The 15,953-nt window shown below is 53.0% G+C and overlaps 3 protein-coding genes across 3 annotated transcripts; 1 reads left to right on the forward strand and 2 right to left on the reverse strand.

Moving 5' to 3' along the window:
* Positions 1-5,677: 5,677 nt before the first annotated feature.
* Positions 5,678-8,435, forward strand: AA0111_g8957 (hypothetical protein; the record flags this gene model as incomplete). The annotated part of the gene is made up of 2 exons (XM_028655461.1): positions 5,678-6,689; positions 6,742-8,435. 2 exons carry the CDS (start codon positions 5,678-5,680, stop codon positions 8,433-8,435), a joined length of 2,706 nt encoding a protein of 901 aa, XP_028503335.1.
* Positions 8,436-8,673: 238 nt separating this feature from the next.
* AA0111_g8958 (hypothetical protein) lies at positions 8,674-10,688 on the reverse strand (the record flags this gene model as incomplete). Its single annotated transcript, XM_028655462.1, has 3 exons — positions 8,674-9,111; positions 9,185-10,498; positions 10,545-10,688. 3 exons carry the CDS (start codon positions 10,686-10,688, stop codon positions 8,674-8,676), a joined length of 1,896 nt encoding a protein of 631 aa, XP_028503375.1.
* A 1,500-nt stretch (positions 10,689-12,188) lies between these two features.
* On the reverse strand, positions 12,189-15,754 carry AA0111_g8959 (26S proteasome regulatory subunit; the record flags this gene model as incomplete). The annotated part of the gene is made up of 4 exons (XM_028655463.1): positions 12,189-12,449; positions 12,501-15,250; positions 15,365-15,534; positions 15,615-15,754. The coding sequence occupies 4 exons, from the start codon at positions 15,752-15,754 to the stop codon at positions 12,189-12,191; spliced, it is 3,321 nt and encodes a 1,106-aa protein (XP_028503376.1).
* Positions 15,755-15,953: the final 199 nt, after the last annotated feature.

The following is a 15,953-nucleotide window of genomic DNA, read 5'->3' on the forward strand; positions in this document are numbered from 1 at the left end:
CCTGGACCAGTCCGGTTAGCGATCGTTACACAGACAAATGCGAACGAAGTCCATACCTTTGCAGAATTAATACTATTATGTTAGTGAGCGAATGGAGTGTACAAAAACACAAATAAGACAGCGGAAGAAGTCGAAGAAGGCACTGATAGCATCCAGAAGACTGATTGACGCGGTCTCGTAGGTCCCTTAGTGAAAGGGGAGGTCGTAGGGCAGAGCACGAGCTAACGAGTCCGCCGGGCTAGGGGTATGGAGCCGAGAGATGGAATCAAGAGATTCCAGTACTGGCAACTGAGATCTAGGCTAGTGTGAGCCCGGAGTCGGAGATGGCGTTGATGATGAGTACGAACAGTGCAAGTCCTTTTCGGCGCTGGGGGAAGCAGGTACAGCTAGGAGTAGACAATCTGCGAGAAAAGCATGTCAGCTATTGATCAGAAAAAGAAGTCGTTCCTCGGTTCCTTGATAGTGGATCCGGGCCCATCTGGGTAAGGGTCCACCCGCTAGTCGATATAAAGCCATGGCCACGATGGAAGAAGGCGGTGAACGTCGGTGAAGGATTGTAGCGGCGTAGAACGACACGTATAGCGAGATCCATAATTGCCAGTATAAAGACGACAGCCCCGTGAACAGCATGCCCATATCCTCTCAGCAAGCGTTCCCCTCCCGTGGTGAGACCATCGTTCGTCCGGCTTTGGTGGAGGTGGAGATATCACGAACGATATGACGACGATGCGATCCTGATATGCAATCACGGGAGAGTGCAGTGCGGTTGGCATGAGAGTTTCTTATCCATGTCGTAGTTGGAGAACGCAGTCCGGGGCCTGCTATCGAACCGAACATCCTTCAACTGAAGCTTCTTCTCCGCCCGATTCCTACGACTACTGACTTCAATATCATGCCGCTCTTGCGAATCATCCTGACCTGCACTCCCAATGGATGGTTGCCATGTTCTTCGTTGTCGGACCGAGGTTGTTCGTTAGGCGTCCCTTCCAGATGGAATCCTTGGCGTTGGGCAGTCGTTGAGTGAGCGGAACCGGCATTGCTGGAAGCCCTCGGAGTTAAGAAACAAAGAACAAGTGACCTACCAAGATGGATGCTCAATCGTCACACACGAGGCTGATGATACAGAAGTCTGGATGGACAACTGTGTAGAGGAGCGAAGGACTAGAGTAGAGCGAGTACGTGTTCTCAGCTATCTCTACGTCCAGCGAGAGACGAGGTAGGAGGTCGGCGGATGAAGTAGGGTGAAGGTGCAGGGAGTCTGAACTCTTCACGATCCTATTCGAGGAGAGACGGCGGTCGGGTTTAGGGGACCGAGAGCAGGAGATTGGGGAGTTTTATGGAAAGATAGGAGCCGAAACACTCAGCACCACATCAGATCCAAAGTTTCTCCGTGCTCGACCGTAGTGAAAGAGGGATATGAGAAGAGGGGAGAGGAGGTGAGAAGAGAGCACGATACAGACGGACGTAGCTTGGAGAAAACGACTGGGCGAGCAAAGCCCTAGGAGGTTGACGCTAACCGCATCTGACACACGGCAACTCGTACAGCATGGGAACAGGGAACTTGATACGCCCACAGCGCCCAGCCAACCGATGCGTATTCCGCCGCCGTCGTGCCCCATTGTGGATCAACCATGGCGTTTTTGCGTCTGAGAAGCTTCGGCCAGGAACACGCTCATTGAACGCGTCCTAGTCCCGTGTCTTCCGCAACCATCACCACCATGACCCAGCGCTGAGCTGCTCCCGTTGCCGTCGCGCGCACCCGCTGCTGTGCCACCGCCCCAGCCCTCACACACAGCAGCGACCTTCGCACTCGGCCTTGCTGCAGCGTAGGACTGCCCTCAGCGGCCTCGCACCAATACTGCCAGCTGCAGTTGCTTTTCTCAACGCGGCATGAAGGTCTGAGCAGCGCGCCGTGGCTGTAATATTCGCCTGGCCCCGCTCGAATTAGAGCCCTGCCAGGGCGCCGGTGAGGCCACTCATGCAGCTATACAAGGTTGCAGGATAGGCCTACGATCGCTGTCCAATGTGTCCCTCGCCTGCGCACAGGAAACAACTTGCTTTGCACACGGCCAAGACCTGCATATGGCATTGTGCCCGTCGCTCTCGCTGCTTGCATCTCAAACCCATGCCTGCACCAGAGTCGTGGTTCCCCTGACATGCTATAGGAAGCTGAGGTCATGTCATCATTAGACGATTTAGGAGAGGCTGAACTACTCCTCCTTTGTTGGAGCTGAACAAAGCAGCAGAAGACGCCTGTCGGCACGTTGCATCCCGGTAACGCGTCGCACCGCCATGTCTGTGAGTCTGCCCAAGTACGCTCCGGTCGCGCGTCCTCGACAACGGCGTCATGCTCCCCGGAGGTCCACATGGCAAATCTCAGAAACTCAGGAGTAAATTTTGGAGACTCATGGACGCGCTCTGCTCACGTTGGTCTGCATGGTAGATTACTCAAAAAGGGGACCCTGGCACGACAGTCGCTGTGCAACACAGACCTCATACTGAAGCCTCAAGGCCGACCGTTGGACTCATCGTTTCGCAATGCCCGTGGTGTTTCGACGATAGTAGCTTCTAGTGCCCTTGACCCGATGATCCACGTGTTTAGTAGCGTCGACTAGCAACGCGTGTGTCGGAGCCTAAGATAGTTGGTAAGATTGCCAATTCTCCTAATTACTGTGGCCGAGTCCGTGAGTCTGGCAAGCCTCCACTGCATAGTTTCTAGAAATCAGCCATACTCCGGAGTTGACCTTCCCTTGCTGACCGGCGGGATTTATGGCGGGGTTTGCTTATATGAGCTACCCCTCTATTACGAGGTCCGGTCGTGCCGCATGCAAACGAACCTTGGAATCACTTCTGACAGCGGCTTGATGTTGCAAGTTGACGCAAACATTGTGCGTAGAGACGCGTTCATGCATGTGTGTTATCTTGAGTAAGGAAGGTGCGCCTCCGACCTAGTGAGCCTCAGCTCTGCGCGGCCGCATCAGATAGTAACAACCGTCTCCACGTCGTGCAAGCATATACGGCCGAACTCCACAACTAAATTGAAGATCGTGGTGAGTGACCAAGTCTATCGAGATCATCCTGTTGCCGATAGTTCACCTGCCAAACCTACCTAGCTTCCCCGTCCAACCACATCACCATGCACGCGTTTCGCAACTTGTTCAACAGACTCAATGTGATTCGGCTTGGGATATTGACAGGCGGCTGGGCCCATCGTCTCTCGCGACGACGAATCGTAGCGTGATCTTTCGCGTTCATCATCTGAGTAAAAAAGGAAGATGCTAACCCGGCAACTCCGCATTCAATCTTGCTCTAACAATCTTGCTTCACGTCGCTGCTGCAGCTAGTGGCCACCCGACATCCGCAACTGTACCATCGCCAGCCACCAATGCACCTCAGCACGTCCGGGTTCCAGGCATTATGTCACAGTCGCGAGGAGACGCGTCTTAAAGTACTTGAGCTGTGCGCACGCGACAAAACTTAAAGGATCCAGGCTATTTTCTGATCTGCCTCCGTGCACAGCTGCCTCGGTCGGACGCTCTCACGGCGCTGGACTTCTTTCAAGTGGGCCGATCTTCACAACCAGCTCATTGTCAGCAAATTTGCTCCGGAATTTTCTTAACCAAGCGGATCTGATGAAGACAAAGATTGTCGGTATGACCAAAGGTCTCTTGCTTGCCTCAGCAACGGTGCGCCGAGGCCCGCAGGACAGCGACCCGGTACTACATGCGACTCGTCATAGAAGCATGCTAATCTTCGGCTTCATCGCTTAAAGGCGTTACCTGGGCACTGCATGCACTTGTCAGAAGATCTGTGCATGCTTGCACGACGGCGATGAGCAAACTTTTCAACGTCTCTGGCTGTGGCTGCGGGACCACACTGCATGTTTCAATATTCAACATGCGCTTCTGCATCAAGCACCGTGAGCAGCAACGGGTCCAGTCTGTTGCAACCAGTCTTTTCGCACGGCATCACTGACTTGCGTTCCACGGACAATGAGGCCCGCCGCAATAACAACATACCCCACCTGACGGTCCAAGCTCTCGCTTTGAAATTTCCAAGGTTCGACCTCTGCTTCAACTGCGAGATCATCCCGATATTTGCTTCTCAGCGCGTCTTGGGTCTTGTAAGGCCCCTGGGGCGTTCGCGTCCGACGCGCACCGCGTACGCGCAGACTTATGGTTCGCAGTCCACCATCATGTACCATGAAACCCTTTGAAAGACTAGGCCTGAGGCTCGTCTCGGTTTAATCCAATATCTGGGCATAGACGGGATTCAACATCCTTCGCAAGCCCCTGGAGATCCTCATGTTGCTATTATTGCGCAACGGACATTTCGAATTTCAATCAAAACCATCTTATCAAAGCTTTGCCAATCCCTCAACCGAAAAAGAACCCAACACCGTTGCGGCGCAACAATGACATTTGGCAGCCCCCCTCCGCCGGAGTGCGAAGGGATGCATTTTCCCGATCAGCGTTAACTCGCCAACGCTTCTGCAAACGGTTTCTTCATGACGTGAGTATTGAAACATTGAGTTCGGTCCGCACGTGGACCAGCAAAGCTAGTCTTGACTCGCGCGGTATTGCCGGAGCATTCTCCAACAAGTGGCTTGTCAGAAGACGAGGCGGATTTAGACCACCGGAACAATAGGTCAACGATCGGTCAGCGAATTAAACGCAACGCCTCGCCTCGAGCACAGGACTGTAATCACTTTGCCTTTTCGTAAGGTCACACCATCATGATATCTTGGCGAATTCTAATTGCAGTATTATGGACTTTAAAATGTTTGCCAGTACACAGCCTGCGCAAGCACTATATTACGTCCATGGGCATGAAGTAGTGGATATTCTGTCGATTGCAGCACCCAGCATCGAAATCCATCCTCGCGGTACTTTCTAGAGCTCCGTCAAAGACACATGTCAAGCAACTCACGACGTACATATGCATAGCGCTTCTCATATAGGCGGGTCCAACTGTGAATGACGACCTTCCTCATACTAGCATATGCAAGAAACCTGTCTCTCAGAGGACTGCCCTTTGCTCTAGAGAACCATTCGCTCAAGTTTGTAGAGGTGCATTCGCGTAGTTGTACGTATGTCCACCTTGTCATCAAGAAGCAGTGCACTTCACACCTCTAAGCCCCTTTGGACGCATAGGCGGAATTGTTGCCCAACATGACTCTCTCCTGGGTTAAGAGATCCGAACGTGTTCGCTTGTATGTATGTTTACTGTTCGATGACCCTCATCGTGCTTTATAACTGGACGGACCGGTTCTGGTGTCTGCGAAGGGGTGGATCCAAGCGAGGGACACGAGAGCGCGGGAGGTGGAGAATGGGCAGTACCGGATGATTTAGAATATATCATATGGGTGTTTGTGAGTGCCCAAACAGATAGCTGCCTTTGGTGAGAGACATTGCCAACGTGCAGATGCCATTTCTGTCCGAAGCATTGCAAGACGGTGCGGAGGTGATGCGGAGGTCGTCTTGAGGTCGGAGAAACATTCCCCGAGCTCCGACGGACCCACCGAAAAGTCAAAGTCGGCTCGCCAAGAGTTCGAGAGAAGTTCGCGACTGAGCTCTTCCGCAGCAATGAGTGTCGTATTGTAATGCTAGCGCTCGCCCCGTAGACGTTCGCACAGCTCCGCATATCCTACCGCTCGATAAACATCCCACTATCGACCATGGATATCCACCGATCCCGCTTCGTGCCTTACCCGCCGTCTGCGATCAACGCGCTCGCCTTCTCGCACCCGGAACCCGAACATGGACAGCAGGATCCTGACTCTCTAAGGCTGGCGATTGGACGCGCAAATGGAAACATTGAGATATGGAACCCCGCAAGAGGCTCGTGGCTTCAAGAGAAGGTCTTCTATGGCGGCAAGGATCGGAGCGTCGAAGGGCTGGCTTGGACCCAAGAGCCAAATTCACGCGATGCGCATGGCAAGGTGGTGCCCGGACGTCTGCGACTGTTCAGTATCGGATACTCAAGCAGTGTCACAGAATGGGATCTCACCACGGGTCTTCCGGCGCGACACTCGGACGGTAACCATAGCGAAGTCTGGTGCTTTGCTGCACAGCCCAGGAAGAACGCGAGCGGTGCGTGCCAGAAGCTTGTTGCAGGCTGCGCCGACGGTACCATCGTCCTTCTGTCTACCGACGATAACGATCTCACTTTCGAGCGCTTCGTATCCCGCGCCACAAACAAGAAGGCGCGTGCTCTCAGCATCGCATTCAAGGATCAGCACACGGTTCTGGCAGGGTTTGCCGACAGCATGATTCGAGTCTTCGATATGAGGAACGGAAATGTGATTCGAAACATTTCTTTGGGAAGCGGTCCTCACGGTGGACCTAAGGAAATCCTGGTATGGAAGGTCAAGTGCCTTTCCAACGGCGATTTCGTGTCAGGAGACTCTACTGGCGACATCCGCATCTACAGCGGCAAGAACTACAGTCAGACGCAGAGGATATCTGGGCACGAAGCCGATGTGCTCGATCTGGCTGTGACCCGCGACGGAACCAGCATCTTCAGTGCAGGCATGGATCGTCGTACCTGTTTCTATACGAGCAAGAAGGGACAATCCCAAGGACAGAGCGGAAAATGGCGAAAGGTGTCGCACCAGAGGTACCATGAACACGACGTTAAAGCCATGACAACATATGAGGGCAACAACCTTAGCGTGGTGGTCACAGGAGGTACGTACATATGCGCATCTTCACAGCTCATGTCTAACATGTAAACGTTTAGGTATTGATACCCAGCCCATCGTTGTCCCCATACGCACATTCGGCAAGGAGCTTAGCCGTGGTCTCCCTGCTTTGCCTCCTACTCCGCCCCTAACAAGCGCCCCAGAGGCCAGATTGTTGGTGAGCTGGTGGGGCACAGAAGTACGGATATGGCGTGTCAAGCCTCAGGGTGACGGCACGGAGAAGCCCAAGGTCGTTGCACGCCTTGCTCTTCAGGGAGAGGAGAACATCATATCGGTGTCCATCTCCAGAGATTGGGGTCTTCTTGCCGTTGCCACAGCCAGCACAGTAAAGTTGTTTCATCTATTACATCTGGCTGGAGCTGGACAAGCTTTGCGTGTGCGCAGACTCGAGATGCCTTCCATTCCTGGCGCGAAGACTCTCAAGTTGGCCTCGAATGGTAAATGGCTAGCAGCTATCACGGCGACCGACGAGATTCAGCTGGTCAGAGTGGTACGGACAGATGACCCGGCAGACCCGCCTCGCGCACTGGAGAAAGTACAGCCCCTCTTCCGAGTCGATCGCGATGTCACTACGCAGAACCCTCTTAGCGGACCCTCGGGAGCTTACGAGCGATCAATCGCACATGCCGACTTCTCCGCGGATGGTAACGTCTTCGCTGTGGTCGATCTGGCAGGCTACATTGATACGTGGGTCGTTGAAGGGCATGAGGATACAGCTGCACCTGAAATTGACATTGACGATGCTACTCCTGCTGCCAATGATGACGATGGATCTGACGACGACGAAGAACAAACGAGCGAACAGATAACATACCTAGGTCAGCACTGGATACGAAATCCAAGTGGTCACCTACTTCCCCAATTGGATTCGACGCCTGTTCTGCTCTCTTTCCAGCCCAGCTTAGACGCCTCAAACCAGCCGGAGCCTAATGGCAACCCTGCTGTACACCCCACAAGAAACAACCCTCACCCCCACTCGCACGAGCTACCTACTACGGACTACCGATTACTGTTGGTCTCTGCGGAACACCAGCTCTACCTCTTCGATGTCATGTCCAGTCGCCTGTCGGAATGGTCAAGACGGAACCCAACATCCAGCTATCCCCACGAATACAAACAGCTCGACCTTCCCGCAAAGGGTTGCATCTGGGACGTCACGGAATCCCAACAACGGGTGTGGCTCTATGGCGAGAAGTGGCTGTTCATGTTCGACCTCACGAAAGATTTCTCAATTTCAGACGCCGAACACGCCGGAAAGAAGCGGAAGCGCGATGCTCTCAAGAACAACAGCGGTGCTGGTGATGCAGTACCTCAAAAGGAGGCACCAGTCACCAAGATGCGCAAGTTCCAAAACGATGCCGCCGACAACGCTGCGAAGCAAAAATGGGTTGACGTCCACGCCGTCAGTCGCAAGGCTGATGCTGAAGACGATGATGACATGGAAGACACCACTCAGCCTCTCGCCACTCTACGTAGGGCTAACACGCAAGATGGTGAGCAGACAAACGGAGAGACGGAAGAAGACCAAGTCAATGGAGGTGGAGAAGTCGGACAAGTGGAGCAAAGCAAAAAGAACGAGCCATGGTGGCACACATTCAAGTACCGTCCTATATTGGGTATTGTGCCCATTAGCGCCGATGATAGTTTCTCTGCACCCGAGGTGGTGCTTGTGGAAAGGCCCAGCTGGGACTTGGACCTGCCGCCGAGGTTTGTGGGTACACATGAGCAGTGAGGGAAGCATATATTTGGACAGCGATGTACGAAAGGTTGCTAGCAGTAGAGAGATACCTAATCTTATGCGTTGTATTGTCAACCTGTTTTACCGGTGAATGAGCACGATCGCACCATGTTAGAAGTGAGCTCTGTACACCAGTCATTCGACACTTTGCTTCCTTGGGTCGATGAAACAGTCTGATAAATCATGCATTATGGAAATGAAATACATTCATAAGTATTGTGGTCTACATGCTCTAATACCTTTTTGCACTGTCCTCCTCCCAACCACTAGTCTCATACCTTCCATACCCTCTCCCTTCAGTCTCCGCACTCCCTCTCCCCGGATCCATAACTCTATCCCTCAGACTCTCCCTCACAGACTCTTGGCTCACAAGCCTACCCTGACTGCCCGCCGAGTCCCTCGTTCTCCTCTCTCCATTTCGTCCTCTTGGCAAGTCCGTGTCGACACCAAAATCTCTCTCCATGACCATCTCCTCTTTATCCAACATCTCTGTTACTCCTCTCCCGTTCCCATGTACAATGATGCGTGTTTTGTTCAAAGAATGTTGGACGGGTTTCTTTGCGTTGAAGATTTCGCTAATCTCCTCGAGGGTGCGGCGCCGAGTTTCGACGAAGAAGAAGTAGATGATGACGAATTCGAACATGTCCCAGAATATGAATAAGAAGTAGTACTAGTAAAGCACTTTAAGTCAGCCGGTGTTGACTTGAATAAACGGGCAATGACAAGAAAAGTAAACAACATACCTTCCACCCGGCCTTTGAAAATGCGATCCCTGTAACAAAAGTATTGTAAAAATTGGCAATGTTGACCCAGAAGTTGTAGAACGCCATTCCCTTTGCTCTACTCTCGTACCGCAGACACTCCACGGGATATAACTGCTGCAGCGGCGTGTACCCCGTCGAGTAAATGAATCCGCAGATGAAGACAAACGCAATTACCGCCTTCGCCTGTCCAGGTCGTTTGATCAAAGGCGTGCCGGTCTTTACATCGTATATGTATTTCCCATCCGGTCCCGTTTGGAGGTTCGTAGCAACGAGTGCGCAGACGATGGTAAACACGCCAACGAGCAGCGCGGTCGAGACAAGGAGCTGAGGGCGTCGGCCCCAGGAATCTGTATAGACAGCACCGAATATTGCGCCGGCAAAGGAAACAACGTTTTGCATGCCGTTGTATAGAAGTCGAGTGTGATTGTTGTTGATACCAGCGCCTTGGAGCATGGTAGGGTAGTAGTAAGACACAGGCCCGTTTCCAGACCATTGACCAAAGAACGCCATGCAAACGACAAGACTGGTTCTGTAGCGGGCTTCGCGTGAGTTGAAGAGCTCGCGGTAGTCCCACCAGCGCTTATCGGAGCCTGTGACGCTAATGTCTTCGACCATTTCCTTGTATTCCAGTTTGACGATGGGTGAGTCACGGTTCCCTTCACCATGGAAGCGCGCCATGGTGTCGAGCGCTTCTTCATGTCTGTCGTTGGCGATGAGCCATCGAGGAGTTTCTGGCAAGAACGGCGAGCAAACAAAGACTGTGCCGGCGAAGATCATCTGGAGCCATAGCGGGATACGCCAGGACGACGTGCCGGGAATATTGCTGGTCCCGTATGGGACGAACGAGCCTGGAATACCGCCCACGTACCAGAAGGTGTTGAAGATACCTGTGCAAACGCCGCGGTACGATGGATGTGCCATCTCGGATACGTAGGCAGGACCGGCAGTTGATGTGATGGCGACGCCGAAACCGAGGACGAAGCGACCACCCATGAAACCACCAAGGTTGACACATGTTGCTTGAATGCAGGCACCCAGAATGATGATCGAAGTACCAATGCACATTCCCCATTTTCTTCCCCTGAAGTCTGTAGCCGGACCAGCGACGAATGATCCGACAAGGTTTCCGATGGTGTATATAGCGTAGACAATTCCAGTAGTGGGGGTTCCTTCGTGGGTGTCAAAGCCGAAATACGCTCGGTACTGAGGGTAACTGTTGATGGCACCCATGAGCGATCCATCGTATCCATTGATGCAAGAGTTTAGTGTGGCGATGAAGAGGCAGAGATACAGCTGTTGCATCGTCAATAATATTCTTACAGAACGCGTATCACCATACCTTGAACATAGCCTTTGTCCATGGCCTAACATTAGCCTTGGCCGTTGCATCGGCAAAAGCAACATTCTGCACCTGGCGAATCTGCGTCGAGCTACTACGCTCCGTATGCGAAGTATATATGTCCCTCTTGTGGCGGTGATCCATATTGCCGACCAACTTGCGCGACCCTCACAAACAATACGATTGTCAAAGTTCGCAACGTCAATCAAATGAGTTGAATAATGAAGTTGTCGTCGTCGTCCTCAATCCCGAGGTAACGGATAGCATGACCTACACATTAGTACCGTATAAGCAGGACCGCGGAGCTGCGAGCGGAGAGGCAAGGCACAGTAATATATTCAATCGCCCATCCACGCGACCAAAGGATCCAGATCGTCTCGCCAGTAAGAGGGCGTGAGCTATACGCACCCATTCTTAAAGTGCAGACCCGCATGGATGTGGCACAGTGCAAGGACGTCCCGCAGGCGCATGATGACCGGGTATTTGCAGACCTGCGGCTTCGCTTAAGTCTGATGCAAGAAACGATTGGATGCCCAGGGTGATAGGTAAGATGAGAGGCTTGGAGAGTTGTGGTGGCCATTTCGCCCGCTGTCAGAGAACATGTAGCTTATCGTATGTCCCATAGTGCTCCACCATCTGACTGTGTACATGGCTGGCGTGGTGTTGGGGGAGGCATGCATTTGGCGTGTTGGTGGAAAGGTACTTTGTACCGAATGGATATATTTCCTTACTCAGTAGAGACCGAAATTGAGACGGCCGGAAGCGTGGCAACCACTAGGCCGCCTGTCGCTCGTTCTCATTCGTACCATGCCGCAATCCTTCGCTTCGTAATACTTGCCCGACCTTTTGACACAGGCGGCGATCAATGCATCATCATGAACCCTTGCGCGCTGCAGTGTGAGAACGAGAAGCGAGTAAGATACTCTGAATTCTGCGGTACAAGTTTCCCGTTGTTGCTTTCGCTGTCGCCAATCTTGATGTTTGCGAAAGATGAAGTCTAGAAGACAGCCCTTGTCGCACCTCTCCACCCGCAAACCAAGCTAGCGGACCGAATAATCCGGGGAACGCAGGGGAGGTGCGACCCGCACACCATCCAGAACAGCGTCGTACCAACGCCCACTCCCTCTACGAAGAAACGCTGTTAGCAATAAATCACATTCACAATCATCAAGCTCTTGGCCAGTAGATTCTTCCGGAATGTCTACTTCTGGTTTACTGTCGTAATTCTGGGTTTCAGCTCCACTCGCCACTGCCACTGCAGGCCCATCAATCTATTCATATTGCCGTCCCACCTTCCACTGCCGGCATATGTTCCAGCGGCTTCTGAGAGGACCGTGGATCTTCATGGTCGTCTGATCCTTTGTATATTGTTCCATGCAAGATCCTGGAAGATTAACACCAACATCATCACGTCACCAACTAAAGCAAGCCAGAAGATCATTCAGTATCAAAGTGATAAACCCTCTTCTCTGGCTATTATACATGCATCCTAGTCTAAAATAGCTTACGGGGAAAGGTAGCTCTACAAGCCTCCCTATAACCTATGGTGAATGCAAAAACCCTCCTCCACTGTGTCCCATCTCCAACCCCCAATAGGCTGGGCTAATAGTATAGACCGCTCACTACCGTGACCGCCGGCGTCGTCTATTCGTCGTCGTCCGGGTTCGTGTCCGATTCGTAGACAAACTCACCCGGCGTCGACGCTTCGGCCTCACCCTCATCCACCATATTGTCGCTGACCGGCGCTGCAGCAGTTGTTACTGATACGCCTTCTGGGCCTTGATCTCCCGAGGAACCCGATGCGCCAGGGGCAGGGGCAGGCACGGCCTTCTTTACCTTGAGCTCCAAGAGCGTCTTTGGTTCTGAAGGCTTGGTGTCTGTGAGAAGAATGACACCGAGAGTTGGCTGAGAGTGTGTTAGCTTAGGCATCTTCCATGTGGTATGTGGGCTACTAACCTTCTTCACTGGTACATATCGTTCGCTTGGGAAGCTGATGTACTTCACTTGTGGCGGCAGTACACGCGACATGTTCTCCAGTTCATAGCCAACCTTCTCCTTCTCCTTCTTCTTCGATGGCTCCACGGATTGGGTACCATCGGCCTTCTCACCATCTTCCTTCTTAGGATCCTCGTCGACGTCCATCTTATCGTCGTCTGCAGGCTTAGGTGTGGTAGGAGTATGATCCACGTCCATGCTTTCCCTCCGCTTTTGGCGCTCCTTTACCATTCGTCGTCGCTTATCTTGAGCGGTTGTCGACAAAACGGCAGTCTTGATCTTCTCGGGCGCCTCTTCAGCCTTGACCTCTGCATCTGGTGGGTAATCGAACGTGCTTGGCCTCGTGTTGCTGTGGAACTTGAACGACGGAATCTCCAGCTCCTGGTCTAGACCAATGACTGCAGTAGATGTGAAGCTCAATGACAAGAAGTGAGTCAAAGGGAACCAGTACCAGTACTGCGTGAAGACAGCCATGCCGACAATAGCGGCCATGTTCAAGTTACCAGTCGGCGTCTGCAGGCCGATTGTGCAATTCCGGCCTCCAGCGTCAATGATACCGATAGCTAGAGCAGCACCCAACTTGGCCAAGGCATCCTCATGGCGGTCGCTGACAACCTTGGCAAGCTGCTTTCGGATAGACGCTACCTTGGGATTCATCGCCTCATTTTGCTGCACCATGATCATGGCCAACGCAATCAAAGCGCCTTGTCGGACGAAGTCGGTTGAGTCCTTCATCATGGGCTCCAACAGATCTACAGCCTCGGGAAGGCCAGTTCCGGCACATGCAATACCAAGAGCCATGGTGGCTCCGTAGCGCACATGTGGGTTGTATGACTCTGCGAGAAGCTCGACCATGCGGGGTACACTGCCTGGCTTCCTGAAGAGGATGAAGCCCAGGCTCATGACTGCAACTCTTCGTACGTCGTCGCTTACATCACTGACCGCAACGTGGAGTAACCTCCGGACGGCCTTGTTGCTACCTGTACCACAGTACGCCAAAGCGATGGTCATGATACCTCCGTAGCGCAGAGTTGGGTCTGGGTCGTCAAGGAGCCCGTTGATGAGCTCATCGGCAGCCTCTTGTCGACCGTACATGATCAGTGCCATACCCATGGCAAGACCACGAACAATCTTCTCGTGTTGGGTGTCGTGCGCATACTGGATCATATCTTCGAGTGCCTTGATGTTACCAGTGCCGAGCATGACGAGACCCATTGAGAGACCGACAGCCTCACCGTTGATGGCAGAGTCTGTGTATAGAACGTTCTTGAACGCCTCGAAGATCTCTTCGGAGCCAGTGGCCATACCAGCGACACCAAGACCGAGCGCACCGCCATGCTGGATGACCTCCTCAGATGCATTCTGGAACTGCTTGAGTAGCAGATCAAGAACATTGCTTCCGTGATTGGCGTAGATCAAACCAAGAGCGTACAGTGATCCACCCTGCTCATAATGAGAGCCTGACGAAACGCTGTCCTTGGGAAGATAAGGCTCAAGGAGCTTCTGGCCTTGTGTGATGTTGCCGCGGTGGATGACACCCAGAGCAGCGGTTGCGGAGAACTTGGACCAGTTCACTGCCTTTCCTAACCATTCCAGGTTCTCGCGGAAGAATGTGTCATTAGTAGTGCCAGCATTCATGAAGGCGTTTGCAAATGTGACACTGGAATGGAATATGGAGTTCCTGGCCTCCAAGCTGTCGCGGACCTTGTTCAGCACGGCTTTGTCTGTGCGGTTGTTTCTGTAAAGGAATTCGAGGTTCAGCTCAATGCTCTTGGTTCCGCGAAGGATGTAGCGAACATTGTTGAAGACCTTGATCTGATCTTCACTCGGCTGGTCACCCTTTGAGTTGCTAGTGTCCACGTCTGCAAGCAGAGAGTCTGATTCGCCTGCTTCCGTAGGTTTCTGCTCCTCCTTCTCAGCTTCTGGCAGCTCCTCCATGACCTTTGTGAGGAACTCTTGTGTGCCATTCTCGTACAGGTCGAACGAGATCTGGTATGCGACTGCGCGAGACTTGTCGTCGCCGCGCTCGATCAGCTGTCGGATGAGCTTTGAAGCGAGTGAGTGCTGGTTGAGGTACACTACACATTTGGCAATGGAGAAGTAATCGGGGTTCGGGATTTGGTGATCGTTGAGGAGATCCAAGATCAGGCGGAGAATCTCGTTCCTCAGGCCTCGCTCTTGCACCACATTCATGCAGATGTCCAGGACGTATTCCATCAAATCCTCGCTCTGTGCAGAAGGCTGTGCAGGCTTCTTGCCCTGCTTCTTTCCATCTTGGCTCGCGCGGATGATTGACTCCTTCAAAACTTCAAGATTCCGTGCCTCAATGGCGATTCCTACAACCTGCTTGTAGTTGCCGCTTTGGTAGCAGCTCTCGAATATTCGTCGCACAGTGTCGTGGAGGTTCTTCTGGACATTTCGCTGTAACACCATCGGGGTGGGATGTGCTCCAGGTACGCCAGCATTACCTCCACCTGGGACAGTAGGATCGAATGTTGACGAATCTTCCCTAGAGAGAAGTGACTTGGAGGGTAACGCGGACTGTGAGAAGGGCGTTATCGGAGAGGCCAGACTAGCTGAAGTGCTGGCACCTCCTGCTGCACTCCCAGAGAACGATGTGCTAAGTTGCGGCGGGGCCTGGCTCGCCTTGCTGACCGGTGTAGGTGGGTTGTGCATGACGGACAGCGCGATGTAGGTATCTAAGCACTTTGCTGGAAAAAGCAAGTTAGCCGATTGTGCTCCAAGTATGATGAATCCACTGCTTCAGCTTAAGATGAAAGTAGTCGTGAGCTGATTGGAAGGCTCAGGTGTCCGTGTTGTCTTACCCAGTATTGTCTCCTCGAACTCGGCGGCCTTGTGGATATCGAAGAGCTTGCCGGCACCCAGTGCGAAGACCATGCTCTCATTGTACTCTTGCAGCTGGTAGTACACCTTTGCGGCTACTAGAGCGGCAAGCTCTCGCTCGGGAAACGATTCGTCTTCGTAGAGAGCCTCACTATGACGCACCCATGTTAGCAGCTGCTCCGATAGTGATGGGCTGACGAGAGCGCGTAGAAGCTCCGCTAGGTTTCTTACATCTGACTGACAGAGCCCGCGACCTCTGGCCACAGAAGGTCGATCTCCTCGTTCAGCCGCTGGAGGGCGAATGAGCGCAGGGCCGGGTCTGGCTCCGAGAGGAAGCCGACGACACCGGCGGCGGACGTGAGGCCAACCATTGTGTTGTTTCTGGCGGGGGCGACGTGTGGCCTGGTGTTGTTGAATGGCCGTCGGCGGTTGTGGTGAGGGTGAGAGCTGTTGTTGCGGAAGTGGGTAGAAGCGTATGGAGCTGCGCTGTGGCGCCTGCGGGCTTGCCTGGGGTCAAAGGATAATCTGAGGCGGTGCTGCGTCGGACTCTATAGTGACGGTCGCAGTGAA

The sequence above is a fragment of the Alternaria arborescens genome, assembly GCF_004154835.1.
Source record: "Alternaria arborescens strain FERA 675 chromosome Unknown contig_24, whole genome shotgun sequence".
Taxonomy (NCBI): Eukaryota; Fungi; Ascomycota; class Dothideomycetes; order Pleosporales; family Pleosporaceae; genus Alternaria; species Alternaria arborescens.